This window comes from Calliopsis andreniformis, chromosome 2 (genome assembly GCF_051401765.1).
Source record: "Calliopsis andreniformis isolate RMS-2024a chromosome 2, iyCalAndr_principal, whole genome shotgun sequence".
Classification (NCBI taxonomy): domain Eukaryota; kingdom Metazoa; phylum Arthropoda; class Insecta; order Hymenoptera; family Andrenidae; genus Calliopsis; species Calliopsis andreniformis.
This window is the reverse complement of record NC_135063.1, coordinates 737,758-764,251: the sequence shown is the minus strand read 5'-3', so window position 1 is coordinate 764,251 and position 26,494 is coordinate 737,758. Positions and strand designations below refer to the sequence as shown.

The 26,494-nt window shown below is 32.4% G+C and overlaps 2 protein-coding genes across 4 annotated transcripts in view; both read left to right on the top strand.

Moving 5' to 3' along the window:
• The first annotated feature begins 9,113 nt into the window (after positions 1–9,113).
• On the top strand, positions 9,114–11,063 carry LOC143186463 (thiamine pyrophosphokinase 1-like). 3 transcript variants are annotated; one of them, XM_076390146.1, is made up of 8 exons: positions 9,114–9,283; positions 9,383–9,596; positions 9,759–9,932; positions 10,024–10,086; positions 10,168–10,286; positions 10,359–10,463; positions 10,542–10,704; positions 10,805–11,063. In XM_076390146.1, the coding sequence occupies exons 2-8, from the start codon at positions 9,530–9,532 to the stop codon at positions 10,963–10,965; spliced, it is 852 nt and encodes a 283-aa protein (XP_076246261.1). In that variant the 5' UTR covers positions 9,114–9,283; positions 9,383–9,529; the 3' UTR covers positions 10,966–11,063. The 3 variants fall into 3 exon arrangements, with proteins under 3 accessions (XP_076246261.1, XP_076246255.1, XP_076246258.1); XM_076390140.1 differs by having other exon boundaries at positions 9,117–9,283; positions 10,024–10,286; XM_076390143.1 differs by lacking the exon at positions 9,114–9,283 and having other exon boundaries at positions 9,349–9,596; positions 10,024–10,286.
• A 5,731-nt stretch (positions 11,064–16,794) lies between these two features.
• Vha100-2 (V-type ATPase subunit a family protein Vha100-2) overlaps positions 16,795–26,494 on the top strand; it is a 170,050-nt gene continuing 160,350 nt past the window's right edge. The window contains exon 1 of the mRNA XM_076392790.1: positions 16,795–16,944. The gene's annotated coding sequence lies outside the window, so the exon portion shown is untranslated. The remainder of the gene's footprint in view (positions 16,945–26,494) is intronic.

Here is a 26,494-nt window from a genome sequence, read left to right as displayed (position 1 = left end):
AGCATAAACTTGTTTTTGATTACGCAGGGCTTGCTGAATATACAACGTTAAATTAGAAACATTATCAATTCACGATTACCCTCTACCGCTATCTTTACCGCTTTGACTGTTAGGAAGTAAGTTTTGTTTCTCGTTTGTTTTGTTTTTAATCATTGATTCAAACAACTTACATAGGCACGACGTTAGGGCAATAGGGTGATTACTAGTACTGTCAGGTTTACTAATAAGGTGAACATAAGTTTTTTTCTACGCTTCAGAAAATTCGCTAGTAGTATACATCTCAAAATCAATTTCATCAATACCTGGAGATGAATTAGGATTGCGAGCCTCAAGAGCAACATTGAATTCGAGCAAATTAAAAACAGCATCCAAAAAATCGTTAGATTCGCAGATTGGCATCCAAGAGGAGTTGTTAGGAATCCAGGGTGGACATATTTTGTTTATAGCAGAATATTTGTTTTCGCTCTGTAAATTATTAGAAATATGTGTTGAATTAATTTTCACCCACTTATTTTTCAATATTTTACAGGTACTTCAAACATAACTAACATTAGACTGAATGTTAATTGAACTTGCAAATTTTTTGAATTTATGCGTTTTCTTTTTCTTAAACGTTTTTTCGCAACAGCAGTCAGCCTTTTATACTTAATAAGATCGTTAAGATTCTTTGACTTTTCCCAATTTTTGAAAGCTGCTTTCCTAAGCGATTTAGTTTGTTCGCATTCTTCATCCCACCATGAAACGGGGTTTCGATGGTTGAGACGCTTTACAACTCTCTTTATTGGAGTACATGAGGAAACTGCGTCGCAGACAACCTTAACAAATAGGTTATATTTTTGGCTCACTTGAAGAAGATCATAGTCGGGAGTAAAAAATTTAAAGAAGGAATTTTCTAGGCTGAATGATACTTTAAACAAATCAGTACGCTTGGATTTAAGTCTGAAAGACTTTTGATAGTAGAGAGATTTCTCGGTTTGAAGGTTCACATAAATTGGATAATGGTCTGAACTCCAAGTATCGTTATTAACAGAAGCATTGATTTTATGCACAATATTTGATTTTGAGTTTTTGTCAATGTGAGAATATGATTCAGAGTTATGAATAAAAAGATGGTGTTTTTCAATACAATCTAAGAATTTTTCTACATTTGGATCAGTTTTAGTGCAGTTCCAGGCAATATTGTGAGCATTAAAGTCACCAATGTTGTGCTGAGAAGAGAGAAGAGAGAAGAAAAGAGAAGAGAGAATTCTATCCATCTATATTGGATAGAATTTCGTCCCACTGTTCTAAAAAAAGTTTATGATTTGGAGCTCTATAGCAAACAATTAAATTAAAGCAGGGATTAGTATTGGTAAATCGCAAACCGCAGATTTCTACCGTCTTATCAGGAGATTTAATATCAACTAAATCTGTGTAGGCAATATTTCGACGAATAAGCAGCAGAATACCACCCCCAGAGGAATAAGTTCTATCTTTCTTGAAGGTTAAAAAGCCAAGAAATTGAAGGTTCTTTGTAGTTGATGTGCGACGATTCTACACAAATAAAAATGTCAACTTTACATAAGGTCCTTTGAACTTCTTCTCTGCATCTTAAAAAACTTCTAGTGTTCCAATAAAGAATCCTCAAGCTGACTTCGTTGTGAAGATCCATTCCCAAAGCAATTAAGGTTCTTGATCCGTAGAGACTTCATCTGTTGAAACCAACTCTTTATTATTTGGTTTCTCCATGCGTTTAATGAGCCGAAGTATTCTACTTTTAGTAGCATGTTCTGGTATTAGAACAGACACGTCTTTGAGCATGTTAGTAACATGTAATTCGCTAAGATCTAGGGATTTGGCGACCTCAGTTGGATTAGGTTTACCAAACGGGTCTTCCAGAAATTGCGAAAGTTCACTAAAGCCCAGGGGATATTTGTATGCAATATTTGAAAGATATTCCTTAATAGGTTGTAATTGTAAATCGAAGTCATTTGGTAGGCACTATTTTTGAGTCACACTTCGTCTCTTGGTCTTGGATTTATTAGAATCTTGTAAAAGATTTTGTGATTTATTTCTTGGATCGGAGTAAGGATCCACCGTCACCTCCGATTCTATGCCACCTGCAGAAGATGTGCTGTGAGGTCTTTTGGTACCAGTGGTGACTGTAGGGGTACAGTCCATCTAGCACGTAGGGCGGATGTTTGGATCAACTAAAACAGGTATAGAACTCAGTTCCGTAGAAACAGGTTTAGCTACAATTTGTGTTGTACTTGGTTGCAACAAGAGTTGATGGGCATGTTGATCAGTTTCCGCATTTTTCCAATACTTGACCAAGTGGCCTTCTTCTTTACAGATGAAACAGGTGAATTTCTCATTGGAGAAGTATATCCAGTATACGGTATTGTCAAAGGCGATTTGCAATGATTGTGGGATTTATGTTAGATATTTCGGATTAACATACACTTGTCTTCGAAAACTCATTATGTGTGCATACGCCGGATCATTGATACCAGCCTTATATGTTGACCTTGGAATATGCTGTCAAGGTCATCATTCTGAACAACTTTTCCCTATACATATACCCGGCGGTCTCTTTTAGTTTTCGAGATATTCACAAAGAAAGTTTTCAATATTGAAAAGAGTAATCGAAATAGGTCTGGATTAGATTCATTAGCGAGAGCTTCTGTTTACCTTCCTCCCTGAAACCTATATTGTTGATATTTCTTATGATGTCGAAAGAACTCGAGGAAAGACGGTTCATTATTATCAGTTTCGAACAAATCGTTGTAACGTAACGTCGTGCATTAATTATTGTAGAAATCGATGAAGCCAAATTTGGACGTCGAAAGTATAATCGTGGACGACTTATTACGGGACAATAGATTTTCGGTGGTATAGACCGTGACACAAAAAAGATATTTGTAGTACCAATTCTGTCCCGTAGAGCAGAAGTATTACTGCCTCTTATTTTAAAAAAGATTGCTCCTGCAATAATAATCCATAGTGACTGTTGGAAAGCATATGAACAAATTGATAAAAATATATATCAACATTTTGTAGTGAATCATTCAAAAAATTTCGTTGATCCAATCACAGGTGTCCATACCCAGAATATTGAAAGAGTATGGAGAAATATTCGTGGCAATATTCCTAGGTATGGTCGTAGAGAATAGCATTTCAACCACTAAAAGAACATTCGATTTTGACGAACGACTGGATGCTTTTTTTTAAGTAATGGCAGATACATATAAAATAACTGAAGATATAAAGGAATAAACAAGTAGGAACGTGTCTATTATTTTGGGAAGGGGTTACCGCCCCTCCCCAGACCCCTCCCCGCTAATGAACCTAACCCAGACCAACTCCGATTACACTTTTTAATATTGAAAACATTTTTGCGAATATCTCGAAAACTAAAAGAGACCACCGGATATATGTATAGGGAAAAGTTGTTCAGAATGATGACCTTGACAACATATTCCAAGGTCATTGAAATTGAAGGTGGTTCCCCTAATCTGTATATTTACCAAATATTTATACAGGGTGTCTCACACAAGGTGGCGGAGCCGTTAAGGGGAGATTCTAGAGGTGATTCCAAATAACCTTTACCTTTGCAAAAATGTTCTGTGAAGCTTTGTTAACAAGTTATTAATGAAAAACATCGACCAATCAGAGAGCACAGATAGCGAGCGCTCGGTTAATTAGTGGCGGTACACAAGCTACGCGTAGCATTTGCTCTCACTGTGTTCGAGTCTTGTACATACAAGAAACTCAAGATCTCTACGTTATTGCCCAATTTCTCTTAAACTATTAGATGGAAAATTATGAAAAAAATCAGGAACACGTTAGCTATCGTGACACATATTATGGAATTTTTTCAGATTCTTAAATTAATTATCCAAGTTGTAAAAACTAAAAAACGAGGAAAAACAATTTCAAAATGCCGATTTAGTAAAGTAATGCCATAGTAAAAACATAAAAAGCAATGTTTTGGTAGTTTCTACAGATTGTACATTATTTTACTGTGTACTAAAACATTGAAAATTGTACAAGAATACTTATTTCATAATGAATGAACAAAAATTGGACGTATAAGTTGCTGTAATCGGTAAAAAGTACGGAAACATCGGGTTTTATTTTTCGAATTATGACGGACCAAAGCAAAAAATATTTAAATAAATTGCGGTTAATAATATGACTCCCAAATTCGATTGTATCCTTTATTGGATGGTGAGTAAGTAGACATGTAATTATTATCGGTAAAACTCACCCATTCGGAGAGGAATTCACCTGCTGCTTGAACACTTGCTCCACTGGGTCACTGTGCCGATCCAGGTCGTTAGGGGATGATGCCCAGGTAGCGCTGATCGCAGGTATACAACACCACAAGAAGCCACCTTGCATTTGTAACACTTGGCGATCACTAACACTGATCACTTCACCAAACGAGCACTTCACTTTTTAACGACCTATAAATCGCGGACCGCTCCGAATTAAAAACCCCACGGTTGTGGATTATTTTGAAACGTTTTGCGGCGCGAGGTCCGCAATGCCGTGTCATTCCGTAAATAAAGGACAACATGTTACACAGTTTGGTGGTGAAATTACAATCGATACTATCGTCGCGGCGACATGTTAGTCTCTGCTTGACATTCGTTGACTAAATATTTGAGGGCAAAAGAGTTTCCCCAACACGCGTTTTAACAACGGGTAATTCCATATTCCATCCGTCCGACTGCATTGAATGGATTTCAAGCGCGACGCGACCCTCTTGGTCTTTGGTTTCGAGTACCGATATCTACAGAAGGAGATAGAGGCAAGTTCGAAAACTTGCAGGGCAATACTTGCGATTACGGCCTCCTACACTAATCCGATATACCTTTGCTTCCCCCCTGAATTTATTTGCTACTTTTTCGATCTGAAGAAGATACTATCACCTCCACTAAAAAAAATAACTGAGGAATACCCAACCTCGTTGGTGTCAACTAACAAACCAAATTCGAGTATTTCGTCGAAGCTACACCCCCAGACGTCTTGATGGAGACATTGCAAACATCGTGTCGCAAAACGTTTCAAAATAATCTATGACCATGGAGTTTTCAATTCGGTACGTTCCGCGATTGTCGGTCGTCAAAAGGTCAAGTGCCTGTTTGGTGAAGTGATCAGTGTTAGTGATCGCGAAGTGTTATAAATGCAAGGTGGCTTCCTGTGGTGTTGTATACCTGCGATCAACAGACTCTGTGCTGTACGCTACCTGTGCATCATTCAACGACCGGGATCGGCATAGTGACCCAGTGGTGCAAGTGTTCAAGCAACAGGTGAATTCCTCTCCGAATGGGTGAATTTTACCAATACATAATAATTACATGTCTACTTACTTACCATCCAATGAAGGGTACAATCGAATTTGGGAGTCATATTATTAACCGCAATTTATTTAAACATTTTTTGCTTTGGTCCGTCATAATTCGAAAAATAAATCCGTACTTTTCCGTACTTTTTACCGATTAAAGCAACTAATACGTCCAATTTTCGTTCATTCTTTATGAAATAAGTATTTTTGTACAATTTTAAATGTTTTGATACACAGTAAAATAATGTACAATCCGTAGAAACTATGAAAACATTGCTTTCTTTTTTTAATTGTGGTGTATCATCAAATTGAAAAATGTGAAAAAAATTGAGAACAATAGTATTAGTGATATTTATCTGCTTGTGAAAAAGCAAAATAAGTACGGATACAAATCGGACGTTGAAGAAAGAAGATAAGCAAGTACAAGTGTTAGAGTTTGGGACAAATAAGATTTATGGTAAGGTACCTCGCAGCAGTCACGTAGTACGTGACAAATTTAGTTCTTTTTTCGTGACAGATGTGCAGTTAGACATAGGAAAGGTTTCAAGTAAGACCCTATTATAAACATATGTAGTCGCAACGAAGGACGACTCCACCTCGAAACCTAACGTCACTCTGTCGCACGATTTTGTCCAAAGGTACCCAAGGTTTTGGGTTTTAAAAATCCAAGAACTTCGCAGAAATGAGCAGAGAGAAGAAACCAATAGTATAACATAAAAGTTCACAGATAGATATGAATTAGTCGGCTAGTAAAGACAAACACAAGTTTAAATCATAGTTGTATCACACAAACACTCACACATACACACGTTAGATTGTACCACAATCTACAATAAGCAAATTTTTTTGGTACGTTAACCACGTGTCGATCATCATTCATATCATCATGTCCTAAGTCGCTTTATCTTGGGTGGTCCTTCGAGTTAATTCATAGATGGTACAGCGTGCATATATTCAGGGTTAACCACACTACTTCTCTCCAAAATAAGTGATATGTAATACATATGTGTGAGTTTAAATTATCCTTTTGATGCCGTTCTCATGTCGGGTCGGAAGGGTTAATGCTGCTGCCATGCTGTTTTCATATGTTATATTTTTGTGTACCCGTCATGGCGAATCCATTAGTGCTAGATATTACTTTATATACTTACAAATTTTTCTTTAATTGTTGCAATATGTAAAAATAAAAAGAATACTAATTTCGTATGCAATTCATTGAATGGTTTAAGGGTTTCTATGTTCGAGAAAAGGAATACTCCTAAGACGAAGATAGCACTAGGCCTTAAATAATCGAATATGTGAACTTCTACATTCCTTATTCGATATCGACGCAAGTAACACCAATCAATTCCTTATGATTTTCCGATGAAAATGTTACAAAATACAATTATAATTTGAATGATTTATGAAGAAATTATATGAAAAAAAGATTTGCAAAATTTTAAGTTAACTTCATTAAGAATTATGCAATTTACATAATATTTGGTGTCATTTTAAGCGGGAGAACAAAAGAAGCTCGTCTCTGTTACTCCCGTAAGGATACAACGCATAATAATAAAGCTGATATTTTGTGGCAAAGTCATAAATCTTCGGCTGCAAGGCCCTAAACCCACCTACTGACTCTGCCGTTTGACATCATCGGGTGAGGTATCCCGAAGCATCCTTGGATCTGGGGTCATTAGCGTAAACATTCACTATTACTTATTGAAGTCCCTAATGTTTGATAAATGTGCAGTAATCATGCAGGAAAGGGAGGGACCACCTCGCCGATTTCAATAACTTTGAAATAAGTTGTCAAGGACACAGTTTCGAGTAATGTTTTCCTATACATGTTATCAGCGCGGCGGTCAGCTTTATTTTTCAAAATATATGTAAAAAACCTTCCTTATAAATGTAAGTAAGGTTTGTTGCTACATGATACTTTAGAAACTAAGACTGAGCGGCGGTTACATGTATAGAAAAGTTGTTGAGAATGTTGAATGAGTTTTACAACATATTCAAATTTCATAAAATTCGAAGAGATAGCCCATTTTCTGCGTAATTAATGATAAATATGAACGAATAAATCCCTTATATTCACCCGATAAAAATGTTAGCAGACACAACCATTTTTGGATTATTTGATCCAAATGGATCATGGATCATGAATCATTTTTAATCATTCGTATCATATAGTCTGCATCGTATACTTTACGAAATGCAAAGTCTATTCGTATACTTAGTCAATGGTAAAACTTAAATTGAAGTAGAATGTCAGTATGTCAGTTTATACGTCAAATAAGTGGCCGCCCCAGCCGTGGATTTAGACATTGGCGGCACCTGAGCGAGATTTCCAGAACTGTATTTCTAGCAAGTTGGCATAAGCTTATTCAAAATTCCCTGCATCCCCTAGATTTAGTTCTAACCTTTGACTATAGAAGTATGGACTGGTAACGGTAACTTTTTTATGTAATGTTGCGCGGCCCACTCGAAGATCTAGCATTTGAAGGAAATTGGAACGTGGGTCGATGCCCGTGGAACGCTAAAGCGCTCTGCTCGCGAACGCGGGTCGACTCTGTGAGCGCACTCAAAACGAATAACTCAGTAACTCAAAACTGTAACTTTAATTGTTAAAAATAAATGATTTGAATTATTCGAAGAAAAATAATGTTTTATTTATGAATACGTCTGAACTCTTTCAGGTGTGTCTAAGGAATGAAAAATCAATGACTCTTTCATTTCCTTGTACATGCTTTTTTTCTTACAAAAATGTTCTTGTTTTCTATGAGCCAATTACAAAATTGTTTAGTTTTATAAGATTAATTCTAATTCGTCGTTCACAATTATTGATTTTATAATAACGAGTTTTTGCATATCTGCAATGATTTTTGGTAATTTAGAGAGAGAAGCAAAGCCAAGTATCAACTGTTTAAACATTCGTTTCTAAGAAATTATTGATTAATTGAGAATCCTGAAGTCTGAATTCACATTTCTATCATCTAATATCAACTTCAGCTTTGCTCTCCTTTCTAGTACAATTCAAATTTAGTGCTTGAAGAGCTTACGTTAAGCGCCGCTATAGAATGAAGGTAGGATACACAACAGTAACACTAACGTATTATGCTACTTATTTTATATTAGAAAATAGGGAAATATTGTTTTGTAACCAGATGCAATAGCACGACGTATAAGAGTAAGGGGAGACCTGACGAAGAGAGCATTTCTTTTTATCAGCAAGTTAATTATTTCTATTTTATAACTTAATTTCCATGCTAACAAAATGTATACATATAAATAATGACATTAATTTGTTTCTTTTTCTATGTTAATATGTACTTCTTATTTACTGAATGTTACTTCAAAAATTGTGAACATAAAAAAAATTAATATTAATTTTCAATGCTATAAACAATTTTGCGGATGGGTTTTATTGCAAATGTCCACCGATCCAGAGGTGTAATTCACCTCTGGAAGTTACGACCATTAATTTGTTTACACTCTGTACTTTTAACGATTTCAATAACACATGAAATTTTCTTAAATATACGATTGTTGTTAAAATGATAAATAGATCGTGATACAAAGGACAAGGATATGCTCACGGGCACGACCAACCAAAATGAGGCACTTATTTTACGTCACGCTGTGCGGGAGATTTGAATGCACTGTGTGAGACCGGTACTGCGAAATTGGTGATGCACTACTGTATAACTTCATTTAGGTATTAATATCGGTGCACATCTGTGTTTAAATAGTTCCCGATTTAACAGACATCTATGTTCAAATTCGAATTAAAAGATATCGCGCGAGCGTAAATTTCAAAATAAATGAAAATTATTGAAAAAAAAAGACAAAATTGAAGCAATTGCGATCCGCATTAGATCACATTAAGTCTCTACAACTGCATCTGAATTTTGTCGAATGAAGTTTTCATGACGTCATCAAACTGTTTGCGCAGTGGGTATCCACGAAGTGAGCATACTCTTTTTTTTGCATCATGAACAGATTAGTTCAAATTTATACGTAACCCTATATGTATATGTACATAGTATCATAGTATGCTTTTTGTAGGATAAACGAATCGATGATGTTTTTTCTTGGATGTATAGTAAAATGGGGTTATTTAAAACGTATTCGATAGTTTAGGAGAATACAAAATACAAGGAATAATGAAAATAAAAAATAAATTACTATTATCTTAACTGTGACATATGAGTTATGCATAATCTCAAAAAAACTATTTTGAAATTCAGTTTTGTTGTGAGCAGAGTCTGGCAATTATTACGTAAGACAAAACGAAAATAGTGAATGATGAATTTAACTGTATTTTAGAATTTTTTTTTTATAATTGAGCGAAACGTTGACAATATCATAAGTGTTACAGTGATTTGAATAGTATTTTTGTAAACTATATTAGATAACCCAACTTTTCAACATTCTTTTTTAGTTTTAAGAAAATATAAAACAAATTTGATGATGCAACAGGAACCAGACTTAAATAAAATAGTATGGGATCCTCTTCAGATATTTCGTTATTCTATTGATTACAAATATGCTGTCGTAATCTTGAACTCTCCTCTTAATTGGAAACATGATACCTTGCTCCGAATTTGGCAAAATGGTATGCCTGGTTTTATATTAAAAAAATTGCGAATATGTGTTTAATAATATTTGTTTAAAGTGATTCACTTAGAAACATATATGTCATTTAGCTAAAATTAATGTCACTGTCGATGGCGGAACACACATGTGGTTACAATACTTAGAGGGTCAAGGTATAGAGTTATTGACTGGAAAACATATGGAATATGTGCCAAATTTAATTACGGGTGATATGGATAGTTGTTCTTCTTTAGTTCTTGAAAAACTAAGATCTATGGGTTCAACGATTATTGAAACACCTGATCAGGATCAGACAGATTATACAAAAGCTTTACTTGAGTTGCAGCATTATTCCAAGGAAAAAAATAGAAATGTAATATTCGTTATATTAACAAACATACTGCAATGAATTATATTTCATAATACAAAAAGTTATTGTTGACAGTTAAATGGAGTATATGTATTTGTGGAATCTTCAGGAAGATTTGATCATATCATTGGAAATATTAATACACTTTATAAAAGCAATAAGCTTATCAGAAACACTCAGGTAATTAGTCTTTATTTATTTGCTTCTTGTTTCTGCTTCAATACATTTAGTATATTTAAGGAATATTATGTATTATAGGTGATTCAAATTGCTAGCAATTCATTGACATGGATTCTACAACCAGGCTTTCATACCATAGTCATTCCTAATATTTTAGTACAAAATAATAGTTGGTGTGGACTTTTACCAATTGGTGCACCTGTTAATCAGATAACAACAACTGGTTTAAAATGGAACTTACGTATGTATTAGTAGATGCAACAAAAGTAAAATACTTAAAAAATTATATTAGTATCAGAAATTTGTAGAGTATAATGTAGTAATATTTTATTTTTTCACAGATAATTCAACTTTACAGTTTGGTGGCTTAATAAGTTCTTCAAATACATATGATAACTGCTCTGAAGTAACTGTAAATACAGATTCACCAGTGATATGGACTATGGGTATTGAACCATTGGAAGAAAGTATGAATAGTCATAATATACAACCAAATGAATAAATGAGTGAATGAAGAAAGTAAGAATTTTCCATATCCATTGTATAGTTAAAAACATATGAAATAAAATTGGTGTTATATGAGTTGTGAATCTACCACAACATTCCAAACTTTACTTGAAGTACACAATATTATGTGATTTGAGGTTACAATTAGGAATGTTTGATATAAAAGTAGTATTTTATAATATTATTCAAAATAATTGCTGTCTATCTGATGCACATAAGATACTTTTTTTACCTTAAAGTGGCTGAACATTTATATATCCTTTTTTATAAATATCGTTTTTTACATTTATATAGGGCGTAACATTTATATGTTTCAATATTTTAGGTGGCAATAGAATATCTCAATTGGATCACAAAATGTCCTATAACATAGTGTCCGATCTGCTTTCAGTTTGTAGTAATAATGTTTTAAAGTTAGCAATATATTCTGAAACGGAGTAGCTTGTGCATATCAGTAAAACAAACACATTGAAAGAGTTCTGTGATTTAGAGAATTCGATTGCTTGAGAAGGTTTTGTTTGTTTTCGAAAGCAACATCCTTAATACGTGTTAAGACTCTCCTAGTGTAAGTCCTGTAATGGAACTCCTATAGTAAACTGTCCCTGCTCTGTCGATCACTGGGTCAATCCTAAACTGCTGACTGTAGTCTTTTACTCTACACTACATTTGTATGTTCTACTTATGTCCTTTTCTGTAAGCATTTTCGATTTTTAAAGCTTTATAAAAATTAAACCATAAGAGATGCAACAAAATGTATTGAGACTTTTTTCTTCGATTACTTATCCTTAAGAGTCTGCAAAATTACAAAATCCTCTGATTTGTAGTTTACTGCAAAACGTAAGTAGATCGGATACAATGTTATGAGACATTTTGTGATCTATTTGGGGTTCTTTATCACCTTTTAAAATAATGAAACATATATATGTTATACCTTATATACAGGCTATTTTAGGTTTTTCCGACCAAACATTGACAGTATATTCTATGAACGAAAATAAAAAAAAAATATCATATAAACATAGGTTAAAAAATGTATTAAAAAATTTTTTAATTTTAAAAATGCTTTATTAAAAAATTAGAAGAAAAATACGAAATAACAACAGACTGATTGGAAATATTTACCTACTTTAGTTCCATTTCAATGTGTCGCCCGTTTTTGAAAATACAGCATTGATATCTATGAAAAATTGAACGTGCTATGTTGCGAATTTCTTCTTCGTTTCCTTTCATTTATTGATAGACAGACTTTCGTTTGTAAAACCGTAAATAAAGTGAATGTCAACATACTCTCGATTCGCGTTATATTACTACTACGCATCGTACAACTTAGTATGTTACAGTATTAATACTATTGCCATGCATATTATGTCGATTTGGATTAATAAACATAGCTTGGATAAGTAAACACAGATAAAAGAAAGATCTAGTTACCAAGAGAAATATCACTAACATTTTAGACTGAACGAAAATCAGTCCGTTGTTATTTTATATTTTTCTTCTAATTTTTTAACCTTTTGAGTGCTGAATACTTCCGGCGGAAGCAATCCGCATGGACGGCACGCGTCTAGCGGTTGCGATCGTTGGGGACAGGATGTTTTTTTTGCTAATGTGAACTATGTTGATTGATAAACGTATATATATATATTCTTAGTCTACACAGATAACTTTCGCTGGACGCGTATACGTGTCCATAGCACTCAAGGGGTTAAAGCATTTTTTAACCCATGTTTATATGATATTTTTTTCTTATTTTTGCTCATAGAATATATTACCACAGTTTGGCCGAAAAACCTAGGACACCCTGTATACTTTTCTAATAAATACACTGATTAAAAAAATTATGGCATAGAAAAGTTTTGTGTATAAATTGGCTAACTTTGACTAACGATAACTTCGCGAAAAATCATCGTGGAATCATGATCTTTTTTTAAAATTACAATTTGAAGTCTTGATCGTAAGATACTATGCCTCAGTCCTAAGTTTAGTGCACCTCTACCATTGTAGCGCCTTAAATTTGTAAGCATGTTTATCATATTGAAAATTCCAAAGAACCTAATTCAGGAATACAGTTTGCAGGAGCATAAAACTCGATCTGTCCCTTTTAATTTAAAAAAAGATTAGGTTGCTGTGATTTTTTTCACAAAGTTACAGCATTTTAAAGTAATCCTTGCGTTTTGATAGCACATGGGGTAGTTTGAAGGGTAATTTGGAAATGTAGTAACTTTGCGAAAAAAATCGCAGCGACTTGATTCTTTTTTTAAATTAAAGGGGAAGGATGGAGTTTTATGCTCCTGTAAACGGTATCCCCGAAAAAGGTTCTAAGAAGTCTGTGCATTTCGTCAAACTTTGGAATTTTTAATACGATAAACATGTCTACAAATTTAAGACGCTACAATAGTAGAGGTGTACTACACTTAGGATTGAGGCATAGTATCTTACGGTCAAGACTTCAAATTGTAACTTAAAAAAAAGATCATGATTCTACGATGATTTTTTGCGAAGTTATCGTTAGTCAAAGTTAGCTGATTTTCACTCAAAATTTTACTATGCTATAATTTTTTTGGTCAGTGTATGTTATACATTTTTTCCTTTTCTTTCATTTTGATTTATTTATGTAAAGTCATATCTATCATTTGATTATTAATTACTACGATTATAACATACATTCATAGAAAAATTGACTTTTTCATTTATACATTTATGTAAGTAGATAAATACTTATTTATAATATACATATATAATGAGGGATTAAAAGTACGAGGAGAGCAAGAAAAGAACCTAGATTTTATTGTACAAATTTAATTCCTTCAGTAACAGTAGGAACGTTTTACAAAGGGTTTTACTGTTTAACACGTTCGCGAGGGGGCTGAATTCACTGGCCGCACCGTGAGGCGGGCCTGTATGCGGGACATTTGTGTATGTACCACCTGTGGCTCATCCCGTCCCATGGGACAGACAAGAATGTACCACCGGTGGTACACCCCGTCGCGAACGTGTTACAGTTATACGCGGTTCTGAGAGTATTTGATATTTATTTTTTTATAGCTAAAAGACAACTGCAATTGGATATGTGACTTATTGATAGAATGCAATTGCATTTGTTATACATATTTAGTTCATTTTTAGTGATCAGTTATACATGGGTAAGGTTCACATGCCCTACTCTCGGTCTAGGAATGTTTAGTTTTCTTATAAATTTTATTTCTGAGTTTTTTTCAAGTATATTTTGAATTGTATGAATGTTGGAAGTTCTTTAATTTTTCCACATATTGTCCTTAACAATTTTAAGGGTATGTTTAATATAGCTTTATAAGCCTCTTTGGAATATTGGGGTTTGTTTGAGAATTTGATATTCCATATTTTGCATTATGTCTAAATCTGTACATTTATTACTAAGCAAATCTGAAGGAGATATTATTTCAGACGAGTTCAGTTGTATCAAAGCTTTTTTTGGATATCAATAATCTGATGTCATAAATGAAAATAGTTATTTTTATTGGTCTTGGTATTATTGAAGTTATATTGTTAATAGCAAATATGTTCTCTTTGTTTTCATAATTGTTTATGTTTTAATTAAATAATTATTAAGTACAATCTATATCTACTAAAAGACTGCAATAGTAGTGAGACATATAAAGAAATTCTCTATTTGTGTATAAATGGAGAATGTAAATTCCATAAGTTTTGCATCTTGCATTTTTTACTTTTTAATATGACAAAACGTATGAATGTAAAAATGTGTAACATATTAGGATTTTGTTAATGTACTGGTTAAGAGATTTGTCATATTTTATTACGAATGTGATTAAGAAAGTAATGAATTTACAAGTTCAATAAAATTTAAGCATGAAAACAATTTCCATCAATTTTACTTATAAAAATACATTATCAGTATTAAGTAATATATATTCTTATACTTCCATTGTACTTAAATTATACCATTAATTTGAAACAAATTATTTTTCATAAAATTAAAACTTTTTAATGTTTTAAATTTGAGAACAATACTAAAATTTACATTTCTGAGCATACTTTTAAATAAGTATATGTATGTGTAAAATGTGTTAATTGTACTATTTATTATACTATTTATGATATTTGAATTACATATTCTATTAAATTGAATCTTATAATTATAGTACATTACTTGAAATGTTTACATGCAATCAGTTTCTTTGTTATGAAAGTATGCACAATTTTGTCAAACGTAATATATTGTTTCAAAATATTTGTATATTTATATCATTTATACTCACTGTTCTGGCCTTAAATTTTTGTATAACTATAATTAATAATACTGGTACATAATAATGTAGGTAGAGTGACAACATGAACATAGTGAGTTAATTAAAGATGTGTATAAGTTTTAGAAAGACTGTTTACCTCTATAGGATATACTAGATACGTAATATTGATTCACATTATTATTTTCGGTATAATGTTACATATATTGTACATGATTAATGATTACTCTGAATGTATGTAATAAATATACATATATTTTTATTTAATCAAAGATTACTTTCGCATTTTTTTTACCTACTATTTATTATATAACAATTTCATTATCAACACATTTAATACTATTTTCCACCGTAGTTTTTTCTTATATATGTAAAAGTACAAATGTACATATCTATATATAATAACCATGTCAAATAAGTGAAACAGTTTCAACAATTTTATTTGTTATTATAAAATAATAATTATTTTTTATTGATATTTGTTTATATAAAATATATCTACATAAATGTGTAAAAACAATAAATAATTGTTTTTATAAAGAATATTTGTAACTATATGTTTTAGTAAATAAAATTGTTTTACTAATGAATAATATGCAATCTGAAGTACATAATTTATAAGTACATGATTTACCAATCGAAAATAGAAAGAAAGTGTTATATAATACCTAATAAATATAGTTAAAAATGGATTGTATGTACTATGTACAGTATGTACATGTATGTACAGTATGTACATAGTACATCTACTATAGTATACTAATATCTACTACCGATTGTGCAAATGAAAAACTTCCAAGAAATGAATTATCTTCACATGTTTCTTTTATGTATCTGGTAATTTGTTTATAAATTAATATGTTTTAATTAAAACTCGAATTTAATAAACAAATACAAATGCATGATTAAATCCCAACAGAAATGACGATGTATATTCGCGTTCATCTTTTAGGCTGTGGTTACAGTGTAACCGATAAATACAATATTTCGTACGATAAATAGTTTGAATATATTCCTCAGAATATCAGTTCGTCAGAAGACGCATGTACTGTATCCGCAGCCTTACGCGTACAATCTGCAAACAGGAAATGTATATACGTCGTTCCCTTACTACATTTCCGTTAAGTACACAGCGCGCATTCTGAACATGTTTAAGTCATTCAAGTTTGAGCCATAAGTCGCAAGTCAAAGTTGTGCATTTAAAGTGGCACAACATTTTCAGATGTACTAAGGCAACGCAGCAAGTATTTTTATACTACGAACAGCTTTGAACTTATATTCTAAAAATGCAAGCGTTTTTAACTTGAGTTTACTGTATCGACTATGTAATTGTAGAAGTTATATACACATTAGACATTATACAGCATGTTCTTGCAAACGGGACTGGACGAGACAGTATGGGGGTGACAACTTACAAAGATACGTACTTAGCACTTAGATATCTGTATGCATATGTGTGTCACGATGATCAGTTGTAACGATGTTTACATCTGTGGCGTTCTCGACGACGATATACATACCGTGGTGGTGGGGTCGCGGCCACTGGCTAGTTGCTTGCGGTCTCTCGTTTGGTCGGTACATATAATTTTCGCCGTAATTCCCTTAATTATTACTTATGGCTAGTAACTGTTCGCGGAGTTTATAGTGAAAGTTTTACAGGGACACGAAACAATGTGGTGTGCTGGATATGCCAAATGCATCATTATTGGTTGAATAATCGGACGGAACTGGTAAGTAATTTAAATATCCAATTCGATGTGAATTCGAGCGCGCACGTTTCTCACGACAGCGTGTTTTGAAAGGTTCGCTATTACGCATTGTGGCTGTATAATCGCGAGTTCTCCTTGAACATTATATATTACGTGGTAGCACTGATTTGGTACAGTGCATTTTGTCACAACGTAATACCGGGCAGCGATACTGTTCCGCAATTTTTGAAACTCGAGATACGTGTTTCGAACTGTTTATCGTTGTTACTGGCATTCGTGTCGTGTGGACGAGTAATCGTTGACAACTCCTTCGGAGTGGTGGTAGACCCTTCAATATCGATGGATACTTCACATGCTCCCTGATACGTGTTCAATTTGATGTTGCGGATTTTTTCAAATTAATCTCCTAATTAAGGTATAATTGTCGTTTCAATTTTCTTCTGTGCTGTTTGAACGCGCCTCGGTAAACAAGCAAGTAGCCCCGTTTGGCTCAACTATTAGTGCTCCGCTACCAAAATGGTGTCAGACGCCGAGTGTAAATAACCTTATAAACGTAAGAATAGACATACGAGATGAATTGGGTTTATATGTATATGTGTATATCTGTTACGCTGAAGAAAGTATTCTTGTATATATTAATGGCACTGCATTGTAATTGGTGTGTAGTTTGGCACTCGTTCTCTCTAAATTTCAACGCGGTCATTCCTACGAAAGAATTCCTGAACGCGAGCGATCCAATTTCGGAAACGTCGAAAATCTATGTATATTCATTAAGGCCAGTATTAAGCAAGCGTTTTGTATGCCGTGTATTTTTTTCGTGTCTTCGATGTAATGCAATTTAATTGCACTAAAGCATACAGTTCCTATTTTGAAGTAGAAACAGTGACGCGCACTGTACGGTATGTAAAATGCACGTGAATAGTTTAGTTTTAGGGCATCGTAGAAGTTAAATCATTGATGTTATTCGCTTTTAAGAAAAATAAATTAGCCGTTTAAAATGGAGCAAGTAACGAACATAAAAACTGGAGGAAGGTAACGATGCGATAAATAGTATTTTCAAGTTTAGAGCAAAGGAACAAAGTATGTAGTGTAATATTTTCGGACTCAAGAGACTAAAAAATGTCGGCACAGGAAGGGGGCATCAAAATTTGACTGATAGCAATACTTTCCTTTCTTTATGATGTAACAGTCAGGAAAGTAACAATGATCAGATTTATCCTTGAAATTTTGAAGGCGTGAGTGACTTGGAAACATATCTAGTATCTACATATTAAATTGGGAAAGTATATATTAAACGTTATTTATCAACCACACGCAACTTTATTAAGTATTTTGTATATTATAATTTTGTCCAGAGATCTAGCGGCCCTTTTTCGATAAATCGTCTTAAATGAACTCTATATATCTAAAAATGTCACCCTAAAATTTAAGCTCAATATTCCAACAATTAATATAAGTGCCAAATTTTGTGTTTAGGTACGATTAATCTCCGCTGTGTACCTCGGCAGAAAGCGATGATCCATTAAAGGACTAAAATATATTCAAAGTGTTAAAATTTGTTAAAATATATTAGTTATTAGTTAAAATAATTGTTATAGTTCTATTATTCTTTGTTTTCTTCAGACAGTGCAATTATCAGAAAATATTCTATTAATATGTTTCTTTTGTACTTTTGTTGCGTATTCTTACTATACCTATACAGTTACTCCTTTTTCTTATGGAAGAAGGGCGTATTAAAATGTATTATTTTATTTTCAGAATGGTATTAGCCTACGTAATGAATTCATATTGTACCCTCTATAAGGACAACAAAGTTCACTAAGAGTCACTTGCTAACAATTTAAATATAGTTATACATTGAAAAAAACTGAAACTGAAACTAAGAATCGAAAATACGAATCAGTTTCTTACTAAAACATAAGTTTTATTTATTTGTGAAATGTGGAACATCAGTTCCAATTGTCTTATTATCAGTTATAGCTTATAAGAGCACTTTTTATAATTGTGCCGATGATTATGAAAGTGCTGTAAGTGCAATATTTTTTCTAAAATTTATATTTTCTTCTTTTATGATTTGACTCATTTCCAATTCATAATTACCGGCACAATTATACAGGGTGTTCTGAACTGGTAATACAAGCGGAAAGCCAATGATTCTACATAAAAAAATAAGTAGAAAATATACAATACAATTTTTTAAATTTCAAGAAAATTTAGTTTAAATTATGGACAGGTGCAAGCGTGTGGAAGTACAATTTTTGGGTACTTGAAGGATACATGGGGTAAGGGGAACACTTTCGGTCTGACTACTGACTGTCTCTACCGTACGTTGGAAGCATTCCGCTTTTTCTATGTACTTCTCAAAAACCTAAAATTATAGCTCGGTACACTTGTATTCGGTCAAAATTTAAGGTGAATTTTCTCGAAAACGAAACATAATATTAAAAATGAGGAGTGAGGGATGTAGTTAAATATTATTTCTTTTATTTCACAGCTAATAATTATTGTTCATCGTTAGTGAATAACATGGATTGCGAATTTGAAAAACTGTAATCAAATAAATGTTATTAAATTTGAAAATTCACCTACCCCGTAAGACAAGGGCTCTACAGGATTATGAAAATATGTATTATTTAATTAAAAATTCCATAAATATGACTGAACAGAATAGCATTAGAAACGATTACCAAACATTTCAAATATATGACTTATAAATCGGATGAAAATTTACTGAATCATTGATCTGCTTAATTTAAAAAGCATGTTTTCGAGAGACACATGTTAACACTTAGAATGTGATCTAGAGTGTGTATCTTCATACAAATTAGGTTTCGGAGTTCTGAAAATGGAATTTGTATTTTATTTGTTATTTGATCTAACACTTTATTTGAAGTAATGTTATTTAGTCGAAAATACAGGGTGTAACATGTATACGTTTCAGTATTTTAAGAGGTAATAGGGTACCTCAATTGGTGCACAAATCTGCTTTTATTTTGAGTTCTAGTAATGTTTTAAAGTTAATACGTTTATGTACACGATAAACTAAGAGTTGGAAGATTTTGTAATGTTGCAGATACATATCATTTTCATCGAAAGAACATATGGAATCAATTGGTGTTATTTGAGTCGATATCGAATAAGGAATGTAGAAGTTCATAATTTCGATTATTAAGGTCTAGTGCTATCTTCGTCTTAGGGGTATTCCTTTTCCCTTAAGCAGGTCAAGAAACTGCATTCGAAGTTAGTATCCATGCTCTCCTAGCTACTCCGAGCTCGTAGCGTGCTTTTTATTTTTACATATTGCAACAATTAAAGAAAAATTTGTAAGTGTATAAAATGATGTGTCTGGCACGTATGGGCGATCGCCATGGCGAGTGTACAGAAATATGACCATGTATGAGAACAGCACGGTAGCAGTATTAACCTTTCCAACCCGATATTGGTACGGCATCAAAAGGTCGAACATATCAGTAATCACTTATTTTGGAATGAAGTAGTTTATACTTATTCACCTTTTTCCTTTAACCTCTAATTTGTATCCGTACAGTGAAAGTTAGACTTTGTTGGTCACGATATCTTCACAGAAATTCTTCTGAAATGGGATGAAGGAGACCTTTTTTTATGAACCTGAACTGAGGTCACTAAGAATTCAGGTCGAACTTCTTGAACGACTCGCATCAAGGGTTCTAAATACGTTAGTTCTAAAGAGGAAGATAGCAATAACGCTTCACAGTTTTAAAGGCCAATTCTGTTTGTTTAAACATAAGGTTACATTTTTCATGTTAAGCTATAAGTGTCAAGTTATGGGCAGATTCTGTTTCAGCCAAACGTTTGAAGTTTTCCTGTTTTGTTTAATGTTTGAAAGGATAATACAACATTTTTTACTTTATTTATATTTGTATTAAGTTAATGAAACTAAGTAAGAGTAAGTAAGGTTGAAGCTAAGATTAATCATTAAATGAAACGATAATTCTGTTAAATATGTATAAGAAAATTGTTTAAATACTTGTTATGCTTGGAATTACTATATAACTTTTTTGTACAAAAAATTTAAATGTTGTTCCTACCGTTTTTTTATTGTTACTAGTAGTTTCATGAAAAGTATAGTTATCACAGTTACGTTTGCATAATTTTTGTATTAAACATTTCTCGAAGCAAGCAATTAGTTATTTATCGAAATGTATTAATACAGTATGTTGTATAATCTATTTTTTAAAAGTAATCTTAAGGTTCAAAGTAGTTTACGTTTAAAATGGCGAAAAAAGCTAAAATTTCTGACTAAATCGATAACGTCGACGGTGACACGAAAGTGATAACGGGGCTTTAGAGCTCTGTTTCGTGGGGCAGAAAAATACATCGCATGTAAGGTATATTCGTATACTTAGTCAATGCTAAAACATTACCGGCAGTGAGTTGTTGATGATGACCCAGTGATGGACAGATCGAAGACCATTTACAGTAGGAATCCTATCGAAGAACTTATTTTATGAGAGTTTTAACACGTGTTAAGGGCAACAAACACAACCTTCTCAAACAACCGAATTCTATAGGTCAACGGACTCTTTCAATGTGTTTGGCTTTCCGATATACGTGAGCTACTCTTTGTTTTAAAATATGATGCTAATTTTAAGGAATTATTATTGCAAAATAAAAGCAGAGCGGACACTGTATTATAGGATATATACATTTTGGGTTCAAATTGGGATACCCTATAATCCATTGAAATATTGAAACGAATACATGTTATACCCTGTATATTTGACAAATAAATTACTTTCAAATCATTTATTTTCCAAATAATTTGATTATTTCAAGTAATGATCAAAATAACAAATAACAGTTTTCTGTAGTAAGCATATTTATTACCTTAAATTATAAAATTATCAAATTATTCTATACTAAAAGTATGGACTTCTCTAATATATATTATCGATAATTTTTACTGTCATTGCTAAGTTTATATTTTGACGTCTTATGATTAATCTAGTTATAGGTAAGTATTTCTATTTGAAAGCGGCATTACAAACACGATAATGCATAATCTTTCAGATATTTCAAATGAATGATTCCATTAACGAATATGATAGTAAATGTAGTAACTATAACATTGGTGATTCGTAAAATAAATCTATTGAATACAGAAATCAAGTTACATCGTAGGATAAAAGTGAATAGAAACAGCATTGAGTAAACCCATTCTAGAAGGGACATTGATAATTTTCAATAATTAATATGCATAAATTAATACTTAACTATTGTCTGTATGTATTTCGAAAGAAAATCCCTGAGGCGTGCCAAGCGACCGGCGCTCAGCTCGGAAGGGGCTCAAACGCCAGATCCGTATTTCCAGCAACGTTGTCAGATTGTGTAGATGGTCGCATATCTCTTTTTGTCTTTAAGAGCAAGTTCGTCTGTCTCACAGACTCGATAAAATAATAGATTTCTTTATCTGCATATAACGCAATGTAATGGCAATTGTGTGAAATCGACTATTTCACTTTTATGAAATTTGAATTCTGACTATTAGTCACTTTTTCGTCAAATGCAAGGAATTATGATCAGGATGCAATATTATATGCACTCAAAATGATTCTAGTGCATATTATACTATTGTATGCGATAAAAATACATTTATTTTATGTAACAGTTATTTAAATCTGTACAGTTTACAGTTTCATCCTATCGCAGGGATTCCTTTACTTCCATATTATCTTCCGATTTACTATTTACTAGCTGTAGTTTCTTTTTTATTTCTGAAACAAGATGATACCACACCACTATGGTGTATTACTTATATTAATTTAATTCTTAAGCATTATTTAAGTGACTGTTACATACAAATATTTGCAGTATATGTATTTCCATTGCACAGAATAGCATAACTTGAATTGTCTCATGAAAAGACATTCGAGTTATCCAGCGTTTCTTGCATGGGACACGAGCCTTCCTAAATTACCAATAGAATTCGACACTTTTCTTAGTGGCCATAGAAAGAACGTTGGGGGTGCTTGCAGAAAACAGAAAATGATAGACGTTATACAAAGATAGAGAGTAGGTCAGATTTCACAACTAAGCAGTCGTAAGTAATTGGTTAGGTTCGGACTCATTGAAAAGGGCGCGTGCCCTTAATATCACTCACAAGTCAGGAAAGCGGCAACACCGCAAATTAGAGGCCCCGACTATCAGGGATCTTCTTTCGAAATACAGACAATAGGACACCCAATTTTAAGGTACAAAGGCATTGATTAAAATCTATTGATTAAATATTGTTAAAATTAATATGATGTTAATTTGAATATGAATTCGAAGTACAACATATTATACTTCCATCTTTCATTATAAAGTCTTTGACATTTAAATGACAGTAATAATAAAAATATATCACGGGGAATCTGCCAAACTTCGTGTTAATAGTCAAGGGTTACATTTTAACATTATATTAATATTAATATTAAAAATATTAACGATTTGTTAATATTAAGAAATAGTTAATAGTTTGTAGGCTATAATTACAGAATTAGATATTTAAACGTAATTAAAAAGAATTAAAAATATTCAATGAAAATTGTATTATTCACGATATCAATTTTGTATATTGTATTTTTCTTTAAGACAAGCATAATTTTATTTGAATGATAAACAGTCAGTAAAAGAAGAACAAATAAACATATATCTTTCGCGTGAAAATAATTTTTTAATTAAATGTGAATTTATTTGAATAACTTTTAGATTGCCAACAGTTATTTAAACGAAATTGGATAATTATTCTAAATAAATATTTATTACTAACAGTTTCAGTAAAATATTTAGGGAAGTGTGATTATTTGTATTATTATCTACATATTTGAATAATATTGTAATTGTTCCTAGAATAACTAACGATGAATTATTCGAATAAGTAAATAAAATAATTCGTTTATGATAAATAATTATTATTCGGATAAAAATATTAGATTAGAAAAAATGTGTTCAAATAATTAATTTAACCATATTCTTGGTGTTAGATCTTTAATACTTTTGAGAATGTAAGCTGTTAATCTTTTAATCTTAAAATGTCCTTTTTAGGTAAAGGAGACCGTTTTTTTATCGCCTTATGTCATTTATTGGTCAAGAAAACATTAATATGAACTTATGTGTGTATTTGATTGTAGATGATACTTCTTTTGAAAGATAATTCGTCTGGTTAGAAAAATTTTTCTCCAATTAGTCAGTCTTTAATGTTAATATATACATATGTATATTCAAGAATGTATCAATGACAAATGTTGTGTTCCAGATCTACTAGCTGAATTCATTAGTAAGGTTTTATCTAGTAGACCTTGCATTAGATACGCTTACAATTAGACGTCAGATTATCTATATCTATGTAACAGCCTTATGTCAATCGAGAAACCATGAAATCTAGTCATAACCATCTGGCGACCGCCAGAGTAAATATTGAAATATTATATGCACATTGAAATAAAAATTTGTAGATAGTCCTTCTTAAGAGTAATAGATCACATTGTCAGGATCTTACTTTCATCGACTAAATAAAAACATTATAATAGAAGCATACATTAAATACTTTTAGGTTAAGCAATAGCATATCGACCTTAATAGATTTGTGAATGAGTTCCGTGTGTAGAATGTTAGGCTTCTAATAGGGTTGTGAAAATTGCTTAAAAAATATCACTTCAATATTCAGTAATATGGTACGTGGTATTCAAAATTTAGTTTTTCTACCTTATTATACAATTTTTACGGAAGGTTCAATCAAATCAAATTTTATTTAAAATGAAGATGAAAGTCTGTTTGATTTATTTATTATTTTTACGATAAAAATGATCATGAAAAATTACTTGATGTCAAACTTTCATAAATCATTTTCAAATAAGTTCTCATTTTAGTTAATTCAAATGTAATAGAATTGAATATTATTAAAGACATTGTATCAGGTAACATTTATGTAAGTACAAAAGAAAATAAGAGTTTATTTAATTTATCAGCCAATTATTCAAATAATTCAAAGAAAAAGTATTTGTTTGTTCAAATAGTAGAGTAACTGATTCGTGAACGTGTTTACATCAGTCTACTGAAATGTAATCAATTCACTTGTTTAAAAGCAGAATCTTCAATAACATACTTCTCAAAACATTTGAAACCTTCCGCATGCATTACTACATTCTCTCACTTTTCATACGGTTTTCCATCAAAAAATAACCAGCAATTTCCTAATTATTTTAAGTAGTTCGGAAGGAAGTCATGTGAGACGTTGTATTTTAGTAAATTATCCGGGATATCAAAGGTAAATAACTATGCAAATGAGACGCAGATAAAACTTGCATATAGTTGGCAGTGTTGTCACATAAAATCTAGATATGTGTCTGAAGCTAAAGCAATGTTTAAACTTCGGTACGTGGGCGTGAAAACGAAAATTGGTGCCACGATCTGATCTTACATCAGCGAAGTTAAAGTAATAAAGCAGTCGTGTGTGTCAACAGTGTCTGGCCGCGCGACAAAGGGTCTCTTGCCAGGTGAAGAGAAATAAAAGCGTTTAGAAGCGTCAGATTGCACAACATTCTGACACAGTATCTTTCTTCATTCTCCCTCGATTTCTTACGATTTCATCACTGGTATGTCCTCGCGAGGGAACTCAGTGGGATATAAATAAAGCGGGTGGTATCGATTTTTTACGGACACGAGGGAATACAACCGAAGGGCGACCGTCATCGGAATTGTAATCGATATCATTATCGAATCCACCTAACAGTACGTTTTTATCCGTTCTAATAACTGCGCAAACTTTCTGACGTTTTCTTCTTTGCTGACTAATTAAATGTAATTCAGTATCCAGGAATTCGTAAGTTTTTTTGTAATTAGAGTCTGGATATGTATTTTTACCGGGAAATGTGGTAGAGAAATTTTCTAGGATTTAAGAATTTTTAATATAAAATGTTTAAGAGGAGAAACTCCACATGTCAAAATAAAACGGATATCAAGTATAACGAAATGGGGTTCGAGGCTTCGTTTCTGAGATACTGTTAAAAAAACGTGTAAAGTAAACGTGACGCAGGTCTATTGGTGCGCGTTGGCTGGATAAAAAGCAGGTGGTGCCAGTGCCGTACATATCTAGACAGTGCGACTTGTTTAATATTTAAATTGATGGCACAATGATGACAAGAAAAACAACAGTTTTAAATAAAAGAAAGTGAAAGGCAACAGTAGCTCTCTCACAAAATTTTATGGAAGATTTAAGACAAAATATTGTATGACATCAAAAAACCCGTTCGTTCAATAAAATATAAAAAAACCTTAAAATTAGATGTATTGGATTGTTATGCGGTAAGAGTAAATGTCCTTTTTTACAAATTTGTTTTTCACTATCATTTACAGCGTGCACACATACATATGTGCCCCGATTGAGTCCTCTGCAAGTGTTCACTTAAAACATTCACACCATACTATGCTACACTATATGTATATTACATTTCTGGAAGGGAAAACGGGAGTGAGGCAGAGAGATAGGTGAATTAATAGAATAATTGAAATCGGCAAATGTTATTTTGAGGTTATAGAATAAAAACAGGGC